Source organism: Acipenser ruthenus, chromosome 53 (genome assembly GCF_902713425.1).
Source record: "Acipenser ruthenus chromosome 53, fAciRut3.2 maternal haplotype, whole genome shotgun sequence".
Taxonomy (NCBI): domain Eukaryota; kingdom Metazoa; phylum Chordata; class Actinopteri; order Acipenseriformes; family Acipenseridae; genus Acipenser; species Acipenser ruthenus.
In genome coordinates this window covers 1,701,196-1,725,944 of record NC_081241.1, presented here as the reverse complement: position 1 = coordinate 1,725,944, position 24,749 = coordinate 1,701,196, and the positions used below count along the sequence as shown (strand labels likewise).

The 24,749-nt window shown below is 41.1% G+C and overlaps 1 protein-coding gene and 1 non-coding gene across 2 annotated transcripts; both read left to right on the top strand.

The window, feature by feature from the left end:
• Window positions 1–2,983: 2,983 nt before the first annotated feature.
• On the top strand, window positions 2,984–13,759 carry LOC117433035 (tripartite motif-containing protein 16-like). The gene is made up of 6 exons (XM_059016571.1): window positions 2,984–3,600; window positions 9,030–9,125; window positions 9,297–9,530; window positions 9,686–9,845; window positions 11,147–11,212; window positions 13,016–13,759. The coding sequence occupies exons 1-6, from the start codon at window positions 3,013–3,015 to the stop codon at window positions 13,543–13,545; spliced, it is 1,674 nt and encodes a 557-aa protein (XP_058872554.1). The 5' UTR covers window positions 2,984–3,012; the 3' UTR covers window positions 13,546–13,759.
• Window positions 13,760–18,540: 4,781 nt separating this feature from the next.
• Window positions 18,541–18,659, top strand: LOC131723224 (5S ribosomal RNA). The gene has a single exon (XR_009320177.1). It is a non-coding gene; the product is annotated as a 5S ribosomal RNA (ribosomal RNA).
• The last annotated feature ends 6,090 nt before the right edge of the window (window positions 18,660–24,749 follow it).

Below are 24,749 nucleotides of genomic sequence, written 5' to 3'. Positions count from 1 at the left end.
ACTGCTGGGTCTGATGTAAGAAGAAAAAAACAGAGCGATTCAGCCTATTGTATCTTTCAAAGGTTTGCCTGCCAGTTGAAGGAGCCAATGATAGCAGGGTAATACTATTGTGAAGCTGCTCAATGAACACTACAGGTACAGTCCTGAATCCTCCCAGAAGCTGAGGATGTGAAGTATAGAAGAACTGAAATGTCTGCTCTGGATAGACAAACACCAAAAAGATAACAAAGTTACAAACTGAATGAAAGGAGACAGTACAATATTGTGGGATCAAATAAAAGTAGGTTTTTCACATCTTCAGCGTGCCGAGCTGGCACGAGCCCATGAGGCTCTGTTATCTTCAGAGCGCGAGCTCGGGTTCAAATGATTTCAGTCGCTTCTCGACTCTGGGATCAAGCTATCAGTCACTTCCAAATGGTTAGTCAAGCTAACAGCCCCTAAAAGACTAAAACATCCCATTTAAAACACATGAAAGCCCCGTGCAGCCAGTCTACCCAGGATAAGTGCTTGAGAAAGAGAGAGGGAGCGAGGTCTAAAGGGAAGGGGTGTATATCTCACTGCTCATAAGAACATAAGAAAGTTTCCAAACGAGAGGAGGCCATTCGGCCCATCTTGCTTGTTTGGTTGTTAGTAGCTTATTGATCCCAGAATCTCACCAAGCAGCTTCTTGAAGGATCCCAGGGTGTCAGCTTCAACAACATTACTGGGGAGTTGGTTCCAGACCCTCACAATTCTCTGTGTAAAAAAGTGCCTCCTATTTTCTGTTTTGAATGCCCCTTTATCTAATCTCCATTTGTGACAATACAGGAGGCGAGAGCGCGCCTGCCTGTGTCTTCCCCCAAGAGGGTAGATAGCGGAGTCTCCTGTATCATTCGCTCCACTGCACCTCCCTCGCTGTGCGATTGCGTGCGCAGCTCTTAAATACGTCATCACGCAGCTCAAGTGCATTTCACTAATCCTTACACCCCTATCACGTGATCATTTCACAACTAAGGAACTGAACAGTAAATCTAATAAATAATTATATGGATCGTTTCAAACACACGCACGCACGCACGCACACACACACTCACACACACACACGCACACACACACTCACACACACACACACACACACACACTCATTCAGCCAAACAATAACTGTAACCCGTAATGTATTTCTGTGGCTAATTTTGAAGAAACATTGTTTTATTGATTAATTAATTATTTTGATCCTGCTTAATTATTTTCCAGATGTAATCGTTTTTAATCTCATCTCCAAAATGACGTATCATTTTGAATGAGAGCAATCAGCAGACAAATACGTGTTTAATGGGGTTTGTGAATCTCTAAATATACAGGGACAGAACAAGAACTGAAATATTTGCTGTTTGTGGGCTACATTTATATTTGACTGATTTTAAATTATTTCATTGATATTTTCTTTGTGTTTAATCTTTCACACCTCGCTGTGTGAAGGTCTGATGCGGCAGCATGCAGAGAATTGGATGCGTTGTTTTTAATATCCGCGCTATATCAATATGAACCATTAAGATTCTACCCCGGGAACTAAAAATATTTATAACATTAGGAACATGTGGATCCTTTTAGAATTTTATATTCTCTTGTTGCTTGTAATACCTCAGCATTGGAGAGAGCCGACACTTTTAAATATCTAGGGGTTTATATTGACACAACTCTTCAATTTGAAAAACCCATTAAAGATGTATGTAGTAAAATTGGAAGGAAGCTTGGAGGATTGTGTGGTCAGCGCCACTGTGTAAGCTTTACAGCAAGGTTTAAATGAGTTACTTGTGTTCCCTATTCTAGACTATAATGATGTGATGTGCGGGTCTGCTAGTGAGGAATCGCTGAAGAAGATCGATACAATGTGTAACAGGATGTGTATCTGTGTGCTCCCGTGTACTCCGCTAGCGCATCACTGCAGCGCGTATTCTACATTAAACTTGCGATCGCCTGCTAACACAAGGAATTATCACTGGAATCGGATTCTCTTTAAAGGGGCACACAACACATTACCAGTTTATTTAAACAGCTTGTTTCTGAGTTTACCTGTAAATACATCTTATCGTAATGTCTGAGGCACACAATACTTTAATATACCGTCTGGAAAAAGTGCTGCGGGAAGAAAGTCTTTCGTTTTGTTCTGCTGCTACAGACTGGAAGCTGTTACCCGCAGGACTGAGACCTGACATCTCCTGTGGGAATTAAAAAAACAAACCCTGTTGTTCTAGTGCTTAAACAGGCTTGTGTGTGTGCTGTGTAAATCTGAGGTGTACTTTGTGTATTGTCTTGTCATTATGCGTTTATATTATTTGTATTTTTGAAACCTGTAACCTGCTGCTGTTATTTCTAGCACGCCTTTGTAAACGAGCTACTTGTAGCTCACATGGCCTTCCTAAATAAAGAATTACAAATCAAATAAATAAATAATAAAGCGCGCGTCACGTTTACGGTTATAACCGCACTGAAATATACTGGCTTTAAAACAAGAAAAGACAACCGATGCAGCTGCGCAGCAGAGACAAGAGAACGAGGCAAGCGCGTTTATTGTTTGGAAAGTAACTGTAATGTTATTACTGCCATTAAAAGCTAAACGCGTTATATTACCTCGTTATTGACTAAAGTAATATTATTACAGTAAGGCGTTACTAAAGTAACGAGATGCCGTTCAAACCGTCATCACAAACATACGTGTAACAGAACATTCCTTAATTTTACATATTATAGATCTGGGGCTAAAACACAAAGTCAGACTCTTCAGCCCTGATATTAAACAGTTGTTAATATCAGTTGCTTCATTCTTAATCTTAACATTGTAATATTTGTTGAGGGATTTAGAAACAGTTTCATAGAATATCTGATTCGGCAGTTTCTGCTCCCCCTGCTTGTCTAAACCTGGCCTCAGTCCCAAACCCCGCCTCTCAGAGCTTTACACAACTCCAGGAAATCAGCGCAGTGAAGTTTCGTTTCTTGTGAAATCGCCAGTCTCTCTGTCTCGCTGCAGCAGAAATGGCAGAAGCGAATATTCTCGTAGCACATGACCAGTTTAGCTGTTCAGTGTGTCTGGATCTATTGAAGGACCCAGTCACTATTCCATGTGGACACAGTTACTGTATGGGGTGTATTAAGAACTGCTGGGATCAGACTGATCATACAGGTGTCTACAGCTGCCCCCAGTGCAGAAAGACCTTTACCCCAAGGCCTGTTCTGTGCAGAAACACCATGCTGGCTGAAGTTGTGGAGAAATTAAAGAAGACAGGACTCAATCCTCCTCCTGCTCAAAGTTATGCTGGACCTGGAGATGTGACGTGTGATGTCTGCACTGGGAGAAAATTCAAAGCTGTGAAATCCTGTTTGACGTGCCTGGCCTCTTACTGTGCGACACACGTCAAGCCACACTATGAGGGGGCTGCTTTCAAGAGGCACAAGCTGATCAATGCAATTGGAAATCTGGAGCAGAAGCTTTGTGCTGAACACCAACGATTATGTGAGGTCTTCTGTAGAACTGATCAGACGTGTATTTGCTGGCGGTGTGTAGACGAGGAACACAAGAGCCATGATACAGTCTCAGCTGAGGCAGAAAGGAGTGTGAAACAGGTAAGAGTTTGAAGTATTTCCTTGTAGCTATCCTAGAAGATAAGAATTCCCAGGGATATTTGACATGTCTGTTTACTAGGTTATACAGTGTCGTGGAACTTTTCAGCTCCTCAACTGTCACCGGAACTTTTCAGCGCCGTGACTACAAAGAGACACCAGCAATGGTTGATCAGAGATTACGGCTTAGCCTTTATTGAGTTTGCAAACCCGAGAACACTCTCAACACACGTGGTGTCAGAAAAACATCGAGTAGATTTCTGACTACACAGAGTCAGTAAGTATAATATACCTTGCAATCTACAGTTATTGCGAGCCAATCACAGAAGCTTAACTCAGTATACGTTGGATAGCAACAGCTTGGAAGATCAAGATGAGACCAATCATACTCAACAATAACAACTTATTTAAATGGCAAGCGTCCTAAAGTTAACCTGTTCTAAGTAAGTCGGTGACATTTCTGAGAAGAGTCACTGATGCAACTTGCGGTTACCAAATAAACAGGTGCATCCTCTTTTTAGCTAGTTCAGTACTTTTACATCCCTTATATGGGCTGCTTGCACTGCAACAAGAAAGAGGAAGTTTGTACATATAAGCATCTATAAACTTAACAAGTATATTTTATTTTACATACTTATTAAAAACAAAACACACATTATTCTATAACTAAAGTTCTGTTTGTCCTATGGACCTAGTAAAGCCAGCAAACTGCACAGACAGTAAAATGTAACTTTTCCATATAGTAAAATGTAACTGTTCCATAACAACAGTTTCACATTAGATCAGATTTTAATTGTATATTAAGAGCTATTTAAAGAGCCCTAGTTTTTTAATTGCTCTATCTAAACTATGATGCACTACAATGTATTTCAGGGTGTAACAGGGGTGTTGTTATGGGTGTGGCTATCGCTGATTGACAGGAGAGACACAGGAGGTTTTCTTTGATACAAAAAACACAAAACATTCAAAACAAAACACTGCTTGAAAACAACTAGAAAACAAAAGCTGACCAAACAAGAAAGGAGGTCCCGCTCCAGGAACAGTATCCCTGACACCTCCTCTCTAGACTTGGGTGGGGGATTAAAATCCCCTAAACTTGTTCCCTGTTCCTTCCAGTGCTAGCGATCCTGGTTAACTCACACAGTGATCCGAGATACATTTTTCCTCTTGTGTTTTTCTCACCCTGGTTAACACGCAGTCGTGAGGATCCTACAGCAACACTCTCCTTCCCAGACAGTCTGTATCCCTGCTTGTAGAACCAAGAAACTTGCTTTTCAGACCCTTTTTAAAGGCATGTGGCCGGGGCAAAGAGATAATCAATTAATCAATTAACACCTGGCCACATTCCACACCTGGATTTGAATATGCCCTGCCATATCTAGCACAAACTTGATTATCAAAAACATTATTTACAATCAAACAAAAACACAATATTTACACGGGCAGGACCTCCGCCCTGCCTCACAGGGTAAGAAGGATTTGTTCAGCTGTTTTGTGGTGCATTGGGATTTGTAGTGTAAAATTAGCATGATTTATATTCCTAGTGTTTTTAATATGTATCTTGCAACTTAAAAAAAATATATATCAGTTTCATTGTTTAAGATATTATAGTTTAATTGGTAAAACTGTTTAAAAATAACATTCCCAGCAAAGTCAAGCACCTAATTAAAAAAAGCGGAAAAGACAAAGATTAATACGATATCCAATATACAAGATTAATATGATATTCAATATACAAGAATAATATGATATGCAATATACAAGATTAATATGATATGCAATATACAAGATTAATACGATATACAATATACAAGATTAATATCATATACAATATACAAGATTAATATCATATACAATATACAAGATTAATATGATATTCAATATACAAGATTAATATGATATTCAATATACAAGATTAATATGATATTCAATATACAAGATTAATATGATATTCAATATACAAGATTAATATGATATACAATATACAAGATTAATATGATATTCAATATACAAGATTAATATGATATACAATATACACAGGGCTTCTGTTTCTCTGTGTTTATTAATTTCATTAAACCAAGAGGCAGCCATGCTTGTGTTTGTAGTGATGTGGTGGAAATATATAGTAAACAAAACCCATGCCTTTAAAAGTGACACATACGCATCTATCTGCACTGGCAGAGCTGCTGTGCCCGTGCCTTTAAAAGTGACACATACGCATCTATCTGCACTGGCAGAGCTGCTGTGCCCGTGCCTTTAAAAGTTACACATACGCATCTATCTGCACTGGCAGAGCTGCTGTGCCCATGCCTTTAAAAGTGACACATACGCATCTATCTGCACTGGCAGAGCTGCTGTGCCCGTGCCTTTAAAAGTGACACATACGCATCTATCTGCACTGGCAGAGCTGCTGTGCCCGTGCCTTTAAAAGTGACACATACGCATCTATCTGCACTGGCAGAGCTGCTGTGCCCGTGCCACAGTGAGAGGTGTGTTTTTGGGAGACTTGCTTGTACACGTAAAACATTTGATCTTTCAATTTATAACCACCATCTAGCTGAGAAGAATTGTTTTTATTGGTAATGTGTTCATCTTTTTGTAGATATACTGTATATATATATATATATATATATATATTCAGACGTGCTCAAATTTGTTGGTACCCCTCCACAAAAAACGAAGAATGCACAATTTTCTCTGAAATAACTTGAAACTGATAAAAGTAATTGGCATCCACCATTGTTTATTCCATATTTAATAGAAATCAGACTTTGCTTTTGATTTTTTATTCAACATAATATTGTAAATAATAAAACAAATGAAAATGGCATGGACAAAAATGATGGGACCGCTAACCTAATATTTTGTTGCACAACCTTTAGAGGCAATCACTGCAATCAAACGTTTTCTGTAGCTCTCAATGAGACTTCTGCACCTGTTAACAGGTAGTTTGGCCCACTCTTCCTGAGCAAACTGCTCCAGCTGTCTCAGGTTTGATGGGTGCCTTCTCCAGACTGCAAGTTTCAGCTCTTTCCATAGATGTTCGATAGGATTCATATCAGGACTCATAGAAGGCCACTTCAGAATAGTCGAATGTTTTGTTCTTATCCATTCTTGGGTGCTTTTAGCTGTGTGTTTTGGGTCATTATCCTGTTGGAGGACCCATGACCTGTGACTGAGACAGAGCTTTCTGACACTGGGCAGTACGTTTCACTGCATAATGCCTTGATAATTCTTGAGATTTCATTGTGCCCTGCACAGATTCAAGGCACCCTGTGCCAGGCGCAGCAAAGCAGCCCCAAAACATAACCGAGCCTCCTCCATGTTTCACTGTAGGTATGGTGTTCTTTTCTTTGAAAGCTTCATTTTTTCGTCTGTGAGTATAGAGCTGATGTGACTTGCCAAAAAGCTCCAGTTTTGACTCATCTGTCCAAAGGACATTCTCCCAGAAGGATTGTGGCTTGTCAATATGCATTTTAGCAAATTCCAGTCTGGCTTTTTTATGTTTTTCTTTCAAAAGTGGAGTCCTCCTGGGTCTTCTTCCATGGAGCCCACTTTCACTCAAAAAGCGACGGATGGTGCGATCAGAAACTGACGTACCTTCACCTTGGAGTTCAGCTTGTATATCTTTGGCAGTTATCCTTGGTTCTTTTTCTACCATTCACACTATCCTTCTGTTCAATCTGGGGTCGATTTTCCTCTTGCGGCCGCACCCAGGGAGGTTGGCTACAGTTCCATGGACCTTAAACTTCTTAATAATATTTGCAACTGTTGTCACAGGAACATCAAGCTCCTTGGAGATGGTCTTGTAGCCTTTACCTTTACCATGCTTGTCTATTATTTTCTTTCTGATCTCCTCAGACAACTCTCTCCTTTGCTTTCTCTGGTCCATGTTCAGTGTGGTGCACACAATGATACCAAACAGCACAGTGACTACTTTTCTCCATTTAAATAGGCTGAATGACTGATTACAAGATTGGAGACATGTGTGATACTAATTAAAGAAACTAATTAGTTTGAAATATCACTATAATCCAATTATTTATTATCTTTTCTAAGGGGTACCAACAAATGTGTCCAGGCCATTTTAGAATATCTTTGTAGAATAAGCAATAATTCATCTCTTTTCACAGCTTCTTTGCTTTATTCTATGACATACCAAAGGCATGCAAGTATACATGATAAAATAGCTTTTAATTTCATCACTTTTCAGGAGGAATGAAGCATTATTTAAATGAGCTGTAAGGGTACCAACAAATTTGAGCACGTCTGTATATATATAATGTTATTTTTTATTATTATTTTTGTTTATTTTTATTCTGAAGGCTCAAAGTCAGTAGAGGGCGTAACTCAAATCCAAGTAGCTGAATTTGACACACGTTTACATGATTAAAACACATATGTTTAAGTTAGTTAAAAACAAAATATAATAATCTATTTTGGATTTTGTTTGTTGAAATCTACAATTTCTTTCGCTCACCCTACTAGTCCCCTCTTTCCTTTGCTCTCTTCCACAGTGAAGTCCTTCTGGTCACGGGCTCATTCTTCTGGGGATTTTGTGTATTTAGGCATTTTTTACATTTCTTCACAATTTTCAATTCTGTTTTAAATTCCACGAGTGTGTGAATCCTCCCTATTGAACTGTAATATAGCTTTAAATCCCACGAGCAAGAGCAACCCTCCGTTTCTAATTGTAATCTCGTTTTAAATCTCACAAGCGTGTGCAATCCTCCAATAGAAATGCAGGAATGTGCTGCCACTCAGTTTAAAGTATTCAGAATGAATCAATGATAGATTCAAGTCAGGAAGGAGGTTCATTGCCTGACTGCGCTGGGAAAGGGATTTTTTGTTAGGTTTTAGGTTATTTTATTGTATTTTTTCACATGGAAAGGGATGAAGTCAACGTGAATTGAGTAACCATGTCCAGTGTATTTCTGGTGTTTATTGGGTATACACTGATTTCATTGTTTTGTTTCAGTGCTGTTTTATCTGTGTTTATCGATTAAAAACGGAAATCAGAAGCCCTAAATATCCATTAAAGAGAAAGCTGCTTCAGTTTCCTCGGTGCTTAACAAAACAAACATGTAACACATGCTAGATCAGCCATCATTCACTGTTACTAGTATGAAACAGTACCATCTAGTGGACAGCTACTGTGGATCAAGTGTCCTTCTTTATTGCTGGCAGCTGTGCACTAGATGGTGCTGTATCTTACTACTATACACACATGTTGTCTGATATAGCCTGTGTTACAGATGTCTATGGCATGCAACTAGACCTGAAGAGGTCAAACAAGAAAAAAGAAAATATATTTAAACTAAATTGATTCTGTCAGTTTCAATAGCATACTTAAAGAGGCCTGTGATGGGTGTGACAGGATATCACTCAATGCCCCATCACAAATGTCACTGTGTCACTGTGTTTCTACACAGAAGCAGCTGGGAGAGACACAGACAGAAATACAACAGAGAATCCAGGAGAGACTGAAAGAAATTGAAGAGCTGAAACAGGCTGTGGAGACACTGAAAGTGGGTATTGACAAGAGGGGTTTATTATTATTATTATTATTATTATTATTATTATTATTATTATTATTAACAGATGGACTGGAACACATCTACAGAAGTTTACTGTCTATGCCTGATGTGTTTTTGATATCAATACTAACCATGTCTCCTGTACTGTGTTCTTTCACTCAGAGATCTGCATGCATAGAAATAAAGGAAAGTGAGAAGATCTTTACTGAGCTGATCCGATCCATTAAGAAGATCCACACTGAGGTTATAGAGCTGATTGGAGCTAACGAGAAGGCTGCAGTGAATCAGGCTGAAAGACACATGAAGAAACTGGAGCAGGAGATTGCTGAGCTAAGGAGGAGAAACACTGAGCTGAAACAGCTTTCAAAAACAGAGGATCACATCCATTTTCTACAGGTAACATCACTGCTTGTTAGAAAATCTCAAGTCCATAACTGGGAAAGTTTCAGAACAGACTTCTCCAACTGAATGAATCCTTGCTTTTCCACAGGAATGTTTTGGACCCCATTCTGTTTCAGTGAAAACTCCTTTTCTCCACTTTCCTGTTGTAGAATTTCCAGTCTCTCTGTGCCCCTCCTGAAGCTGGAGACTTACCCAGCGTTACTTTCAATACAGGCATCTTTTTTGAGGCTGTGAGGAAAGCTGTATCTGAACTTAAAGACCATATTGAGGACTTCTGCAAGGGGGAATTAGTCAAAATAACCACAACAGGTTGGTGTGAAATAGATTCCTTTGGTAGAGATTTCTCAAAAAAAACCATGGCTTGAGGAGGGACAGGACTTGTAAGACATTAATAAAGACCTCTTGCAGATTGTTGGCTATATGAATATTGCAGATGTTTTATTTCAAATAATTTCCCAGGTTGAAACGCCCCACCTCATTTACAGTGACATCCTGAGTGATGAGAGCAGGAAGGAAGAGTTTCTAAAGACATTACATGAGAAAACAACACAATAGCATTCAAACAGAGACAGAGGGATTCAAACATTAAACAACACATTCATTCCATATAGGATGCTAACTTATAGTCCTGCACTTTCTCATCAAAGATTTATAGGAATTGGAGGTCATGTTTGTATTCCAAATCCTCTACAGTAAAGTCTTTGGTTTTAAACAGTTTTCTCTATTTTATTTAGTGAATGAAACAGCAGTTTATACCCTGAGGTCTAGGAGCAGTGACAGACGTTTAAAAGGTAAGGCTTGGGGCTCCCGAGTGGCGCATCCAGTAAAGGCGCTCCTCGCAGGATGTGCCCTATAGCCTGGAGATCGCAGGTTCGAATCCAGGCTATGTCACAGCTGACCGTGACCGAGAGTTCCTAGGGGGCGGCGCACAATTGGCTGAGCGCTGCCCGGGTAGGGAGGGCTTAGGTCGGCAGGGGAATCCACGGCTCACCGCGCATCAGCAACTCCTGTGGCCGATAGGGCGCCTGTGGCTCTGCAGCGGAGCCGCCAGATCTGTGTTGTCCTCCGGCACTATAGGTCTGGTAGCATTGCTGTGGATCTGCAGTGCGAAAAATGACGGCTTGGAAGGAGCACGTTTCGGAGGACGCGTGTTTCAGCCTCCGTTTCCTGAGTCGGCGGGGGGGTTGCGAGCGGTGAGCCGGGGATACAGATAATAATTGGGCATGCTAAATTGGGGTGAAAACCGGGGTAAAAATAATTGGCGACGACTAAATTTATAAAAAATAAATAAATAAATAAATGAATAAATAAATAAATAAAAGGTAAGGCTTTTCTTCCAGTATAACATTTAATCCCAGAGAAATTCTCCCATTTTGGAAGGACCTAACACCTCAGTAAAAGAGTGGCTGGAGATGTATTAGATTAGTTCTTGTGTGAAAGATTCCTGATGAGGGTGGAGTTAACTGAGTCAGTTGCTACACTGATAAACTGAACAGATGCACTTTGTATTTAAAGATTAAGAGCATGGCAGATTGCTGTTTGGAGTCTTGTGTGTGTTGTGTATTAATCCACATGTTTCAATTCTATTTCTCTCTCTTTTTTCTGCCCAGTGAATGAAGTTGCAGTTTACAGTCTGCAGGCTCCAGAGCCAAGGAACAGAGCTGAGTTTTTAAAATGTAAGTCTGTTTTCACTGAAACATGTGATTGAAAGATGTGTCACTCCATTGTGAGAAGAGCTAACACTACAGAACAGGGAGGGGTGGAGCTTGAGGGCAGCAATTATTATTATTTATTAGTAATTGTGAAGCCATTAATCTACACTCCTCTCCAACAAGTATTGGTTCAGATGAATACATGCAGAATGACTGGGGGAGGGGCATTTGTTGCCTGTTTTTCCACTCAGACCTTTCTCTCCCTAAATATCTTGGTATCCCTGAATAGATAATCATCCCATCTTTTAATACATGTACAATGCATGTGAAACCAGTTGTGGGGTAAAATGAACAGCTATCCCTCCCAGTCATCCTGTGCTGGTAGTAAATGTATATTGCAGTATCACTGCACTTGTGGGATGGATTGCTCATTAAAATATTAGACAGATATTTGAAGAGTGGATGATATTCTATTGAAGATATTTAGTAAGCAAGGGGTCTGAGTGGGTAAAATGGCAACACATACCCTGTAGGAACATTAAGTGAACTGTAATTGTATGCAGAGCTGCATTTGATTAGTTCCAATTGAAGAAGTTTGATAAGATTGAGGAATTATAATGAACAAAACAATCACACAGCAAGAGGGCTTAATAGCAGCAGTTTATTGAAGACAGAAAAATAAAAAGAGAGAACCTATCCAAAGTCAGAAATAAATCTCAGATAAGAATTATAGATCAAATCTATTGATTATCAATCTTAAACATCACAGTCTAAATATACTTGTCTATAAAAAAGCAGGGAGGAGGGAGCTTGGAGCAGGGAGGAGGGAGCATAGAGGAGGAGGAGGAAGCAGGGAGGAAGAAGCAGGGAGGAGCGAGCATGCAGGAGGGAGCAGGGAGGAGGGAGGAGACAGGAGGTAGCAGGGAGGAGAGAGGAGGGAGCAGGGAGGAGGAAGCATAAATGAGGGAGCATAGAGAATGGAGCAGGGAAAAGGGAGGAGAGAGGATGCAGCAGGGTGCATGCAGGAGAGAGGATGGAGCATAAAGAAGAGAACAGGGAGGAGGAAGGAGGGAGCCTAAAGGAGGGAGCAGGGAAGAGGGAGCATAGAGGAAGTAGGGAACAGGAAGAAAGGTGCATGGAGGAGGGAGTAGGGAGGAGTGAGCATATAGGAGGGAGCATACAGAAGGGAGAAGGGAGCAGGGAGGAGGGAGCAGGGTGGAAGGAGGATTGAGTAGGAGCATACAGGAGGGAGCATGGAGGAGGGAGCATAAAGGGAAAAGGGAGGAGGGAGAATACAGGAGGGAGCAAGGAGTAGGGAGCATACAGGAGGAAGGAGGGAACAGGGAGCATACAGGAGGGAGGAGGGACCAGGAAGTAGGGAGCATACAGGAGGATTCAGGGTGGATAGAGGACGGAGTAGGGAGCATACAGGAGGGAGCATGGAGGAAGCAGCATAAAGGAGAGAGGAGAGAGGATGGAGGAGGGAAGAGGGAGCATAAAGGAGGAGGTAGGAAGCATACAGGAGGGAGCAGGGAGGAGGGAACAGGAAGGACAGAAGAGGGAGCAAAGAGGAGGGACCATAGAGCAGGGACTATAGAGGGAGGAGGAAGCAGGGAGGATAGATCAGGGAGGAGAGATCAGGGAGAAGGAGAGGAGGGATGAGGTAGCATAGAAGAGGGATGAGGGAGCATAGAGGAGGGTGCAAGGACTGGTGAAGCAGGGAGGAGGGAGTGATTTGAGGATGCAGCAGACAATGACTGTTGATTTTCTCAGTGATTTCACTTTTCTAACCGTCTCTCCTCTACCCGTCCTCTTCTCTTCAATCAGATTCCTGTCAGCTCACACTGGACCCCAACACAGCGCATATAAACCTCTGTCTGTCTGAAGGGAACAGAAAGGTGACACGGAGTGGACAGATTCAGAGATATCCCGATCACCAAGAGAGATTTGATTGCTGGGCCCAAGTACTTTGCAGAGAGGGTTTGTCTGGGACTCGCTGTTACTGGGAGATTGAGTGCAGTGGGGGTGTGGCTGATATAGGAGTCACATATAAAGGAATCAGCAGGAAAGAAGAGGATCATTCCTGTCTCCTTGGATACAGTAACAAGTCCTGGAGTTTGCACTGCTCTGATTCCAGTTACACTGTCCGGCACAATAACAAGAAAACTGGAATAACTGGCCCCCGCTACCCCAGAATAGGAGTGTATCTGGACTTTAATGCCGGCACGCTGTCCTTTTATGGCGTCTCTGACACAATGACCCTCCTGCACAGATTCCAAACCACATTCACTGAGCCGCTCTATCCTGGGTTTAGGCTTTATTTTGATTCCTCTGTAACAATCTGCCAGCTGAACTAGACTGTTTTGTGTTGTAAGATACCCTTTGTATTGAACTCCCTGTCTGTCCTCTCCACTCCTCGGGTGAAGGGAATGTTCAATCTGACACAACTTTGGATGAAAGTTAGGGGGTAAAACGGCGCCACCTGCAGAGCGAAACGAGGTGAATTATTTGTTTTTAGCAACGAAAGGATTTCATATGAAATAACTGTATTTAATTTATTTTTAAAGAATTGTTATGTATATATATATATATATATATATATATATATATATATATATATATATATATATATATATATTAAAAATGGCATCCAATATTCAGTGCTGTAACAGTTTTTAAAAAAGTGAACTTAAGTTTGTTTTATTGTGTGTGTGTTTTTCTTCTTGGATTTCCGTAAAATGTTTGTTCTGTTTATTTTTTCAGATTTTAGTAATGTGATTTAATAAAATAAATAATTTGATTAACTGACCTTTTCTTATTCATTAATACTCATAGGGAAGCATTGTAAAGCACAGAGAGGTCTGGTAAAGCATAGGGAAGCATTGTAAAGCACAGAGAGGTCTGGTAAAGCATAGGGAAGCATTGTAAAGCACAGAGAGGTCTGGTAAAGCACAGGGAAGCATTGTAAAGCACAGAGAGGTCTGGTAAAGCATAGGGAAGCATTGTAAAGCACAGAGGGGTCTGGTAAAGCATAGGGAAGCATTGTAAAGCACAGAGAGGTCTGGTAAAGCATAGGGAAGCATTGTAAAGCACAGAGAGGTCTGGTAAAGCATAGGGAAGCATTGTAAAGCACAGAGAGGTCTGGACTCTAACCCTGGGCTTGAGACTCAGCTCAGTGATTTGGATTCCTGAACAGCTTCTTAGTAAAGGTATTATTCAGCATGCCGCCGCACCGTGAACTAATAAGAAAAGACTTTCAGTACCTGGCAGGCTCTTGTGACATATCAGGAGGGTCATTCTCTTTACTCCTTCTTCTTCTCCTTGGAGTCGGGTCCATGCCTCTCTCTACTGAATCACTCGTTCCTCAGTTAGCTGGGTTTCTCCTCTGCAACACAATTGAAACAAGTCCGTTGTTAAAGAGTACAGCGCTTCAAATGTCATTTTTCTTTCTCTTTCTTTAGAGCGGCCCCTTATCTTTTCATGCTGTTTGAAATCTTCCCGACCGCTTCTTGTTATCACAGTTACTCAAATGCTGGGTTCGTTTTTGGAAACGTCTGTGTTGCTAATTGAGTGCCATGGGATCATTGTATTTTAAACAATTTTGTATCAATTAAGATTATGATTCATTTTGAATGAACTTTAAATATACAGGTTAATACTAACAGTTACAACAGCACCTAAAAGGAAAAAAAAAACAATGATCTTTTTGTATGTTTTGTCCAGTTGTTCTGCTTGGATTTTGGTGTCTGACCAAATTTATATTAGAGCTTGAGTTTCTCGCACTGTTCATGTCGTTAGGGTTACCCGATTTGCCCTGAAAAACTTAATAAGACGTTCTTTTTCTCCAAGTCACTGACGCAGTACCAAAATAACAGTATTGTGCAGCAAAGAAACAAGGACCAGGGGTCACAAATGGAGATTAGATAAAGGGGCATTCAGAACAGAAAATAGGAGGCACTTTTTTACACAGAGAAATGTGAGGGTCTGGAACCAACTCCCCAGTAATGTTGTTGAAGCTGACACCCTGGGATCCTTCAAGAAGCTGCTTGATGAGATTCTGGGATCAATAAGCTACTAACAACCAAACGAGCAAGATGGGCTGAATGGGGCCCCCTCTTGTTTGTAAACTTTCTTATGTTCTTATGTATTTAATACAATAATAGTTTTTCCAAATTATAGTGGAATAGTTGTATGCTTGTGTCTTAGAATATATCAGTTTACAAAAGCTGCCTTATTTTGCAGACTCCATGTTCACAAGTATGCGGAAGCCCCTTTGGCAGTCAGCATGCTCTGACATCATAAGTCACGTGACCGGAACCTGCGTGACGTCGAGTTATTTTGCTTAAACATCAATAATAACCGAACAACGAAGAAGAAGAAGCGAAAAGGACGGAAAATACAAAGAAAAAATGATGTAGCCTATCATTGTGATAAGCTGAAATACTGAAGTACCTTGACAAGATGTTTTGCCGGTACGCAGTTCCGGGCCGTACCGGCTGACTTTCAACTCTGATTATTAGTATTATATTTATGTGTGTTATTATTATTATTATTATTATGATGGATATAGTTTTATTATCCACAATCCTCAACAATACGAAGTATAAAATCGACTCGCACAAGCGCTCCTCTTCACTGTAGCTGAAGCGAGCTGCGGGTCACATGACACAGGAAGTAAATGTCTTCAAAGCAGTTCCTTGGGTTGGGCAGCAGCTGGTTCATGACGAGAGAGAAACACAGACCTGTTCAGAGTCATGCGAGTCACGAACGACTTTAAATAATCGTGTGTGTGTCTTTATCTCACCTCGCTCGACCCGCTGACAAGTCTTGACAGCCCGCTATTAATAATGAACCGGGGAAATGCTGAGGTTCCCATGCAGCTGTGGAGACATCTTTGTTTCCTCCTCCTTGAAGTCATCTCCGTGTCTGTATCTCCGAAATCACTCGTTCCGCAGTTAGCTGTGTTTCGACTGTGCAACACAACTGAAATCATTAACGAGGGGAGCACAGAGCACCCCGATATACTCACAGAACAGCCTCCATTCACAAAACCTATAGCAACGCGATCATTAACGAGGGGAGCACAGAGCACCCCGATATACTCACAGCTGAACAGCCTCCATTCACAAAACCTATAGCAACGCGATCATTAACGAGGGGAGCACAGAGCACCCCGATATACTCACAGCAGAACAGCCTCCATTCACAAAACCTATAGCAACGCGATCATTAACGAGGGGAGCACAGAGCACCCCGATATACTCACAGCAGAACAGTCTCCATTCACAAAACCTATAGCAACGCGATCATTAACGAGGGGAGCACAGAGCACCCCGATATACTCACAGCAGAACAGCCTCCATTCACAAAACCTATAGCAACGCGATCATTAACGAGGGGAGCACAGAGCACCCCGATATACTCACAGCAGAACAGCCTCCATTCACAAAACCTATAGCAACGCGATCATTAACGAGGGGAGCACAGAGCACCCCGATATACTCACAGCTGAACAGCCTCCATTCACAAAACCTATAGCAACGCGATCATTAACGAGGGGAGCACAGAGTACCCCGATATACTCACAGCAGAACAGCCTCCATTCACAAAACCTATAGCAACGCGATCATTAACGAGGGGAGCACAGAGCACCCCGATATACTCACAGCAGAACAGCCTCCATTCACAAAACCTATAGCAACGCGATCATTAACGAGGGGAGCACAGAGCACCCCGATATACTCACAGCAGAACAGCCTCCATTCACAAAACCTATAGCAACGCGATCATTAACGAGGGGAGCACAGAGCACCCCGATATACTCACAGCAGAACAGCCTCCATTCACAAAACCTATAGTAACGCGATCATTAACGAGGGGAGCACAGAGCACCCCGATATACTCACAGCAGAACAGCCTCCATTCAAAAAACCTATAGCAACGCGATCATTAACGAGGGGAGCACAGATTTGTAATTTCCAGTAAAATGTAATGTTTCTATATTCCAATCTGTGCCAAACGTCACTTTTAAAACCCGTGTATTATGAATGTAAAGCCTAGTCCGAATAAGTTGTTTTGTTTTTTCCTTTTATTACCTTCTTTTAAACTTTCTCTTTTTCATTAAGTGTCTTATGTAAAAAAATACTAAGACTTTAGTGTTGTCTACACCAAGTATAAGTTAACATAAGCATTTATAAAAACTTGGTTAAACCCCCTAGCCCCTGATTACATAAATAAAATATTAAACACTGATTTTTGTACATGTCTTATAAAAGACGTGCAATAAGCTTATAGGCATATATATATATATATATATATATATATATATATATATATATATATATATATATTTATATATATATATATATATATATATATATATATATTCCCATACTCCTATATAAAATCCACGCCCCCTCATTATATATTCATATTTTCATACATATAAGGTCAAAAGGTCCAAAGGATCATAAATCAGACTTTAGACATAAGCTATAGTAATATTACTACTAACGACATAGAACGTCTGTACAGCACTGAAACACTATGTTTAAAAAAACAACTGGACCGCTGAACCTCGTCTTCTTAATATAAGCAACTTTGTAACTTTGATACACGTGCCGCTGACTCGTTACTTTGTCTTCTCAATATGAAACACTTCACAATACATGTACATAAAACACTGAGGTACTTTCTAGAACATTATACGCTCCGAAAGAAAAATCAAAATCTCATTCCCAGTCTGACAGAGCCACCTCCTGGAGATATATAGAATAATCGCTAATTGCTTTCAATAGCTGTGTTTTTAACTTGGACTATAAACCAGGGGAGAGCGTGAAGCGTGAACGCAGCCCCCTCTCTCCTCTCCCCCCTCCCCTCCTCCCCTCCCCTCCCAGAAACGACACAGTCGAGATTCCCGCATGTGCGACATGTGAGCTGTTCCACAAAAGGGATGGATGTGTAGAAAAGCCGACACGTCTGCGTGAATGAAATTCAAAAATGTAAACAAATGTTTGCCCAATGTGTCTTTTGTACATTCTCTGCTTCAAATCAGAGGTGCCATCGAGTATAAAAAGGTGGGTGTGGGGCACAATGTTGGACGAATAGCTCTTTTGCATAAAGACCATTCAAATGTATTGTTTTATGCTGCAAAGCTCAAGGCTAGCTCTCCCTTCTAGTAACACGTATTACCATGCAGGAGCCTTGCTATTGGCCCGCGCATGTGCAGCCCAGAGCTGCTTAAGTGTTACTGTTTGTGACAAATGAGAGATCTGGAAATCACTCCCCAACCTGTCACTGCATGAATGATATTAACTTAATACTATGAAAGAGATAAACCAAGAGAGTCGTTCGCTTACGGCCATACCACCTTGAGAACGCCCGATCTCGTCTGATCTCGGAAGCTACGCAAGGTCGGGCCTGGTTAGTACTTGGATGGGAGACCGCCTGGGAATACCAGGTGCTGTAAGCTTTTCTTTCTGCAGCTTGACAGGGGGCGCTATTTCCCTTGTTATTTATGTTACTAACCTGGAAGCTGTAAAGATAAACATCGTTTTCATTTTTTGTTTTTTTATTGTCCCATCCCACACAGGAACAAATCTGATAGTTTAATATGTTGCACACACCATTCTTAATTCCTCAATTCGTGACGAAATGTGACCCAGAAAGTTAAAAACAGTACATCAAATAAAATAGAATAAAAAAGATGTACAGGGACACTGACATGCATACAGAGATATTATTATTATTATTATTATTATTATTATTATTATTATTATTATTATTATTATTATTAATAATAATAATAATAATAATAATAATAATAATACAGTATTGAACATGCCCCCTGCTGGAAGCTTCTGGGAGAGCTGTCAATTTGTTGTCCTGTGCGTGAGTGTAGTGCTGCTTGAAAACTCCCGCCCCTCGCTGGATTGAAACTGGACATTTACATAACCTGTGCAGGGAGGTGCTGTTTCCCTGTATTTTACTTCCTGGCTCACATTTCTTAAAGAGTAAGGGTTTCTGCATGGATCACGTGTGTTAGGTTTAATTTCGAGGTTTATGTTTTGTTTTATAGTTGTATTTAATGATCTTTTGGAATACTGAAGTTATTACAGTAATGATGCTGTGCACAACGGTAGGGGTAGCTGTGTGTGTGTGGTCCTGTTGGATGTGCCTAATCTTGTTCTGTCTAGGAAACAGACATGCTAATTAAGGGACAAACGAATAATACAGTACTAAGCTACATCTGTAAATCTTAACCAGTCTAATAAACAGATGTTTTCTGCTTATTATGCAAAGGCTGCCCTTCGAATCGGTGATGTCATGGGGCAAGTTCAGCATGGAAGAGGGGTTCTTGGTCTCAGTTCAGCTCCTCCTACATGGCACAAGGCAGCCTCAGCTCAACAGAGGAAGCTGGTGGTCAACGAGGTGCAAAAGCAGGAGGAGAGGATGAGGTGCGTAAAGGCCATTTCCCAGGTCAAGCAGGGAGAATGGATGAGATGGGAGAGTGTGGAATAACGCAAGATTGGCTGGCAAGACCTATGGACAATGGAACAGAGCAGGATCAGTTTCCTCATCAGGTCAACATATGATGTTCTCCCATCACCACAGAACCTAAATCTCTGGGTAGAAGAGGATCCCTAATGTCCTTTGTGTTCATCACCTGCAACATTAAGGCACATTTTGACAGGATGTAAGGTGACTGTTAGCCAAGGACTGTTTACTTGGCACCATGACCAGGTGCTGCGATGTTTGGCCTTAGCATTGGAAGACAAGCGTAACATGACCAATAAGTTGCCACCAGTTCCATCAAAACATTACACACAAAAGACAACATTCCTCCACCCAGGAGAGCAACCACCAAGAAAAGGTGTTAAAACCAAGCCTCGCCCAGGACAACTGGAAGCTGTTGGTCAACGGCTTATTTTTCCACCGACGGCTTAGTGCCTGCTCACTAGTGGGTACTAAACACTTTAGATTGTAAATCTTATAATGCGCACATTTCACTGAAAATGCCTCACAGATTGTCAAAAATTGAGAAAACCCCAAACTCAAGGGGGCGCTGCAAGAGAACCAAAATTTGCAGACCCTTATTAGACATATTTGGAATCTGACATCCAGATAAAAGAGATGTTCTTTGCTGAGCTTTCTAGACCATCCAGAACCCTCTCAGCAACCATACATAGATAGTGTTTTGAAGCCTAACAAAGCAGTCCGTATTTTCCAATCTTTTTTGGGACAACATTTGTATTACAGTATTGATCTTTCTGATATCTGGCACACGTATTCAGAGCATCACTCTGATGTCGGAACACTTTGAATGGTGTTTCTATGCCAAGGGGTTGCTGAATTAGGGTAAAGAAGGTAGGTTCTATGGGAGGGTCCTACAGCCAAACCACTGAAGCTACAGGTCAGAGATTCGGTTTGCACAATCTACTGTACACAAGGGTAGTCTGTACCAACTTCCAGCCTGTTAGACCTAAAGATGATAAATTAATAGCCCTTCAAATATGCTGAAAAGGTGTGTGGTCATTATTCTCAATGGAATTCGGCATCTGGTCGATAGGGTTAGCAAATATGACCCTCTGTCCTGTTTATTACATCACTAATAAATAAAAATATTTTAAGCGTGTAAACTGTTGTCCTGGAAACAATGCACAATAGCAGGACTAACTAATAATAACAAACCTGGGGGCTTCAAATGGATGTTTGAAACATGCAAGTCTCTGTTCATACAGGCAGCCCTCTCCCTGCAATCACTGCAAAATATTATTATTATTATTATTTATTTCTTAGCAAACGCCCTTATCCAGGGCAACTTACAGTCGTAAACAAAAATACATTTCAAGAATCACAGTACAAGTGATAATACAATTAAGAGCAAGATAAATACAGTGACTTTGGTTCAAGCAAGTACAAGTATGACAAAATACGATTCAATAATACAGCAGATAACAGTGTCAGTGATAATTACATCAGGATACGATTAAATACAAAACACTACAGATTAAATAACACTTGACAGATTACAGTACTCTAAAGTACAGGATTAAATGCAGTAAAATAGGGAGCAGATAAGAGCAAGTAAAGCGCATTTAAGGAAGAGTGATAAAGTGTCCAGAAGGAAAAGAGGAGTTTCTACAGGTGCTGTTCGAAGAGGTGAGTCTTAAGGAGGCGCCGGAAGGTGGTCAGGGACTGGGCAGTCCTGACATCTGTAGGAAGGTCATTCCACCACTGCGGAGCGAGGGTGGAGAAGGAGCGGGCTCTGGAGGCAGGGGAGCGTAAAGGAGGTAGAGCCAGTCTTCTAGTGCAGGCGGAGCGGAGAGGTCGAGTGGGGGTGTAGGGAGAGATGAGGGTGTGGAGGTAGCTGGGTGCAGTCTGGTCAATATTAGACTTGCATTGTTATGTCTACATGGTAACATAAACATACTGGTCTTGCGTGGGAACTCCCTTCTTCTTATTGTCGTTTCTGCCGAGTTACAAGTGCTGCTACATTTGTAAGCAATCGATGTAAAGTTTCCAGTTGGGTAGCTCTCGCAGGTGAGGTGTGCTTTTAAGGATCTGGCCGGGGATTTCCTCACTGGGACACTGGGGAGCTCATATTATTTATTTTCTTAGCAGACGCCCTTACCCAGGGCGACTTAGAGTTGTGATTGTATTTTGTAATTTGTGTTTTGTGACTGTATTTTTATTAATATGGTGTTTAAAATACAGGGATAATCACAAAATATACAGTTTTCTATATGCTTTCACATAAAATATATAATATATCTCATCATGATGGGATTATGAGCTTAATGTCATCAACAACATATAATGTTGTGTCAATCATTTATTTCCTCATTAATAACATAGTTTTGTGGGAGGTTGATTAATGCATTTCAGGGGCGTGAGCTGGGGTGAAGGATAGGGCAGAAGAGGCAGAAAGGAGCAGTTAATAGGATAGGAAGTGGTCACTGACTGAGGGCGGCGATGCCGACACATCCCAGGGGCAGAGGACCCAGCAACCAAAAACACATATCAGGGTTATGACTCGGGGAGCCGCCCCTCGAAAGGAGACGAGAGAGAGAGGTACCCAGCATCTGAGACTTCTGTAAGGGGCGCTCGTTAAACCAATTGGCCGAGACGTCACGCTGCCTGGGACCTGAAATAAGGACAAAGCAAAGAGGTTAGTATAGGCAGAATAGAACAGAGCCTCGAGTGAGGTAAGATAAGCGCAGGAGCTGCGACAGGACAGAGTTTGGCCGGGGGTCCGCTCTGACTCACATGGTGAGAACCCCCCTGAAGGTAAGGGAGGCGGATGTCTAGCCCTGAGGTCGGGGAAGTGAGACTCACTTACCCTCCAGAGACGACCGATGCGAAGGCATGTATGAAGGTGGAGGAGAGGAGGAGGAAAACGAAACACTAGACAGAAAAGGTGCAGGTGATCAGGGCTTAAATAGAAAATAGATACTAATTAACAGGAAAATTAGAAGATTAGAAGATTAGAAGCCCCCCCGCTCCACGCCCCCTGAACCACGCAGGCTAACATTTAAACACAATGACGTTAATTCAGCACTCTCCATACTGAAAGACGCTGTGATGCATTTCCTAATGCAGCCCGGTATTTCAGTAAGTCAAAACAATAACTACAAACGGGGGTAGCATACTTGAGACTAGTTTACAAAATGTTTTCACAGCTGTGCAACGGCATGTGTGCTGCTGATAGAAGATTTTTGGGTGCGTTCACGGGGATCATTCAGAGCAGATTATGACCTATTTAGCCAATGGGTGCGTTCACAGAGCTCATTCTTAAAAGATCATTGGTTAAACTGGTCAGAGTCTGCACAGAATCTGCGTTTAATGAACCCCGTGAACGCACCCTGTGTGTAACGGAAAAGCCCTTCCTGCTGGGGAAACAGGAAGTGTCCCAGAATCCCATTCTTTTGTAGTTGTTTTCATGAGTTATCAAACTAGCTGCTACACACAATACATTAATAAATAAATGATTGAAACACAATAAAGACGTTTGTAAGTTACTGCCATTGGTGTGTGTGTGTGTGTGTGTGTGCGCGCGCGCGCATAATGCTGAATAAAACGAAATGACCGGTGAATTAAACAGCTATCGGGGATTTTGTTTATTTGAATAGGCCTGCTTAAAGTAAGCATTTTACTGCAGACTCGATGGATAAAGTTTGCTGATTTATCGAAGAATTCTGTACAACCGAGGCATATCATCAACCGCTTTAATAAAATATACAACTAAATAACGAAATAAATAACCCAGCTGCGTACTCGACAGCGAAAACGGGATCAAGACACTGTACATAAACGTTTAAAGTACGAGAAACAATTACGCAATTACTTACAATGTGCGCCATCAAAAATAAAAATAAAGTTTCTAAAGAAGATGATTTCAGCAAGCTAAAACACCACACGAACACTTGTCATGTGACACTTTCTATATTGTCTTGCTAGCTTACAATGGGCTGCTGGTCCGCGGCGGTGCGGCACTGAGTGCTGGTTTAACATGTTACAGGTGTTACACACTGAGCGCTGGTTTAACATGTTACAGGTGTTATACACTGAGTGCTGGTTTAACATGTTACAGGTGTTATACACTGAGCGCTGGTTTAACATGTTACAGGTGTTATACACTGAGCGCTGGTTTAACATGTTACAGGTGTTACACACCAGCGCCAGTAGGCACTGAGCGCTTTTCACCTCCAGCGACAGTGTGTCACTGACGCTGGCATGCGTATCGGGTGCTTTTATATACAATTCTTATGTGATTATCTGTTGAATATGTATTTCAAATGTGATTTGCATGCCTTATCTCAAACACATACACATTTAAAATACGTTTTAATACAATCCTGACACAATGCATTGCACTCTAATACAATAAATCTGTGTAAATTTCCAGTAGGGTTTGTATACAGATTACATACATGTGCAGATAATTAAGTCCGTAAAGGTAATTACTTGGATGATGTCACCTGCTACACATGAGCCGAAAGGACATTCCCTGTGGTCTGAGGGGAATGGTGTACAATTTGATTGAAGTGGCAGACTTTAAAACGAATCGAAACTTAAAGTGCACAGTAAGGATGAAACTTACATTTCTGGGAAACGGCAGACTTTAAAACAAATCCATACTTAAAGTGCACAGTAATAATGAAACTTACATTTCTGGGAAACGGCAGACTTTAAAACGAATCCATACTTAAAGTGCACAGTAATAATGAAACTTACATTTCTGGGAAACGGCAGACTTTAAAACGAATCCATACTTAAAGTGCACAGTAAGGATGAAACTTACATTTCTGGGAAACGGCAGACTTTAAAACAAATCCATACTTAAAGTGCACAGTAAGGATGAAACTTACATTTCTGGGAAACGGCAGACTTTAAAACGAATCGAAACTTAAAGTGCACAGTAATAATGAAACTTAAGGAAGGTGCATTTCTAGATAATGGTTTAAATCAAATTAAACTTGCAGGGCCTGCATTGCACATTTAAAGTTACCCATCATTTACCAGCTCTCTTCATCTGAAACATGAGTTTATTTTTGCCCCA

Bases quoted from the DNA above. Each gene is read 5' to 3' on its own strand.
- LOC117433035 (XM_059016571.1), top strand. From the start codon at position 3,013: ATGGCAGAAGCGAATATTCTCGTAGCACATGACCAGTTTAGCTGTTCA. The intron at 3,601-9,029 runs GTAAGAGTTTGA...GTTTCTACACAG, and splicing joins CAGAAAGGAGTGTGAAACAG to AAGCAGCTGGGAGAGACACA. The intron at 9,531-9,685 runs GTAACATCACTG...TTCCTGTTGTAG, and splicing joins ATCACATCCATTTTCTACAG to AATTTCCAGTCTCTCTGTGC.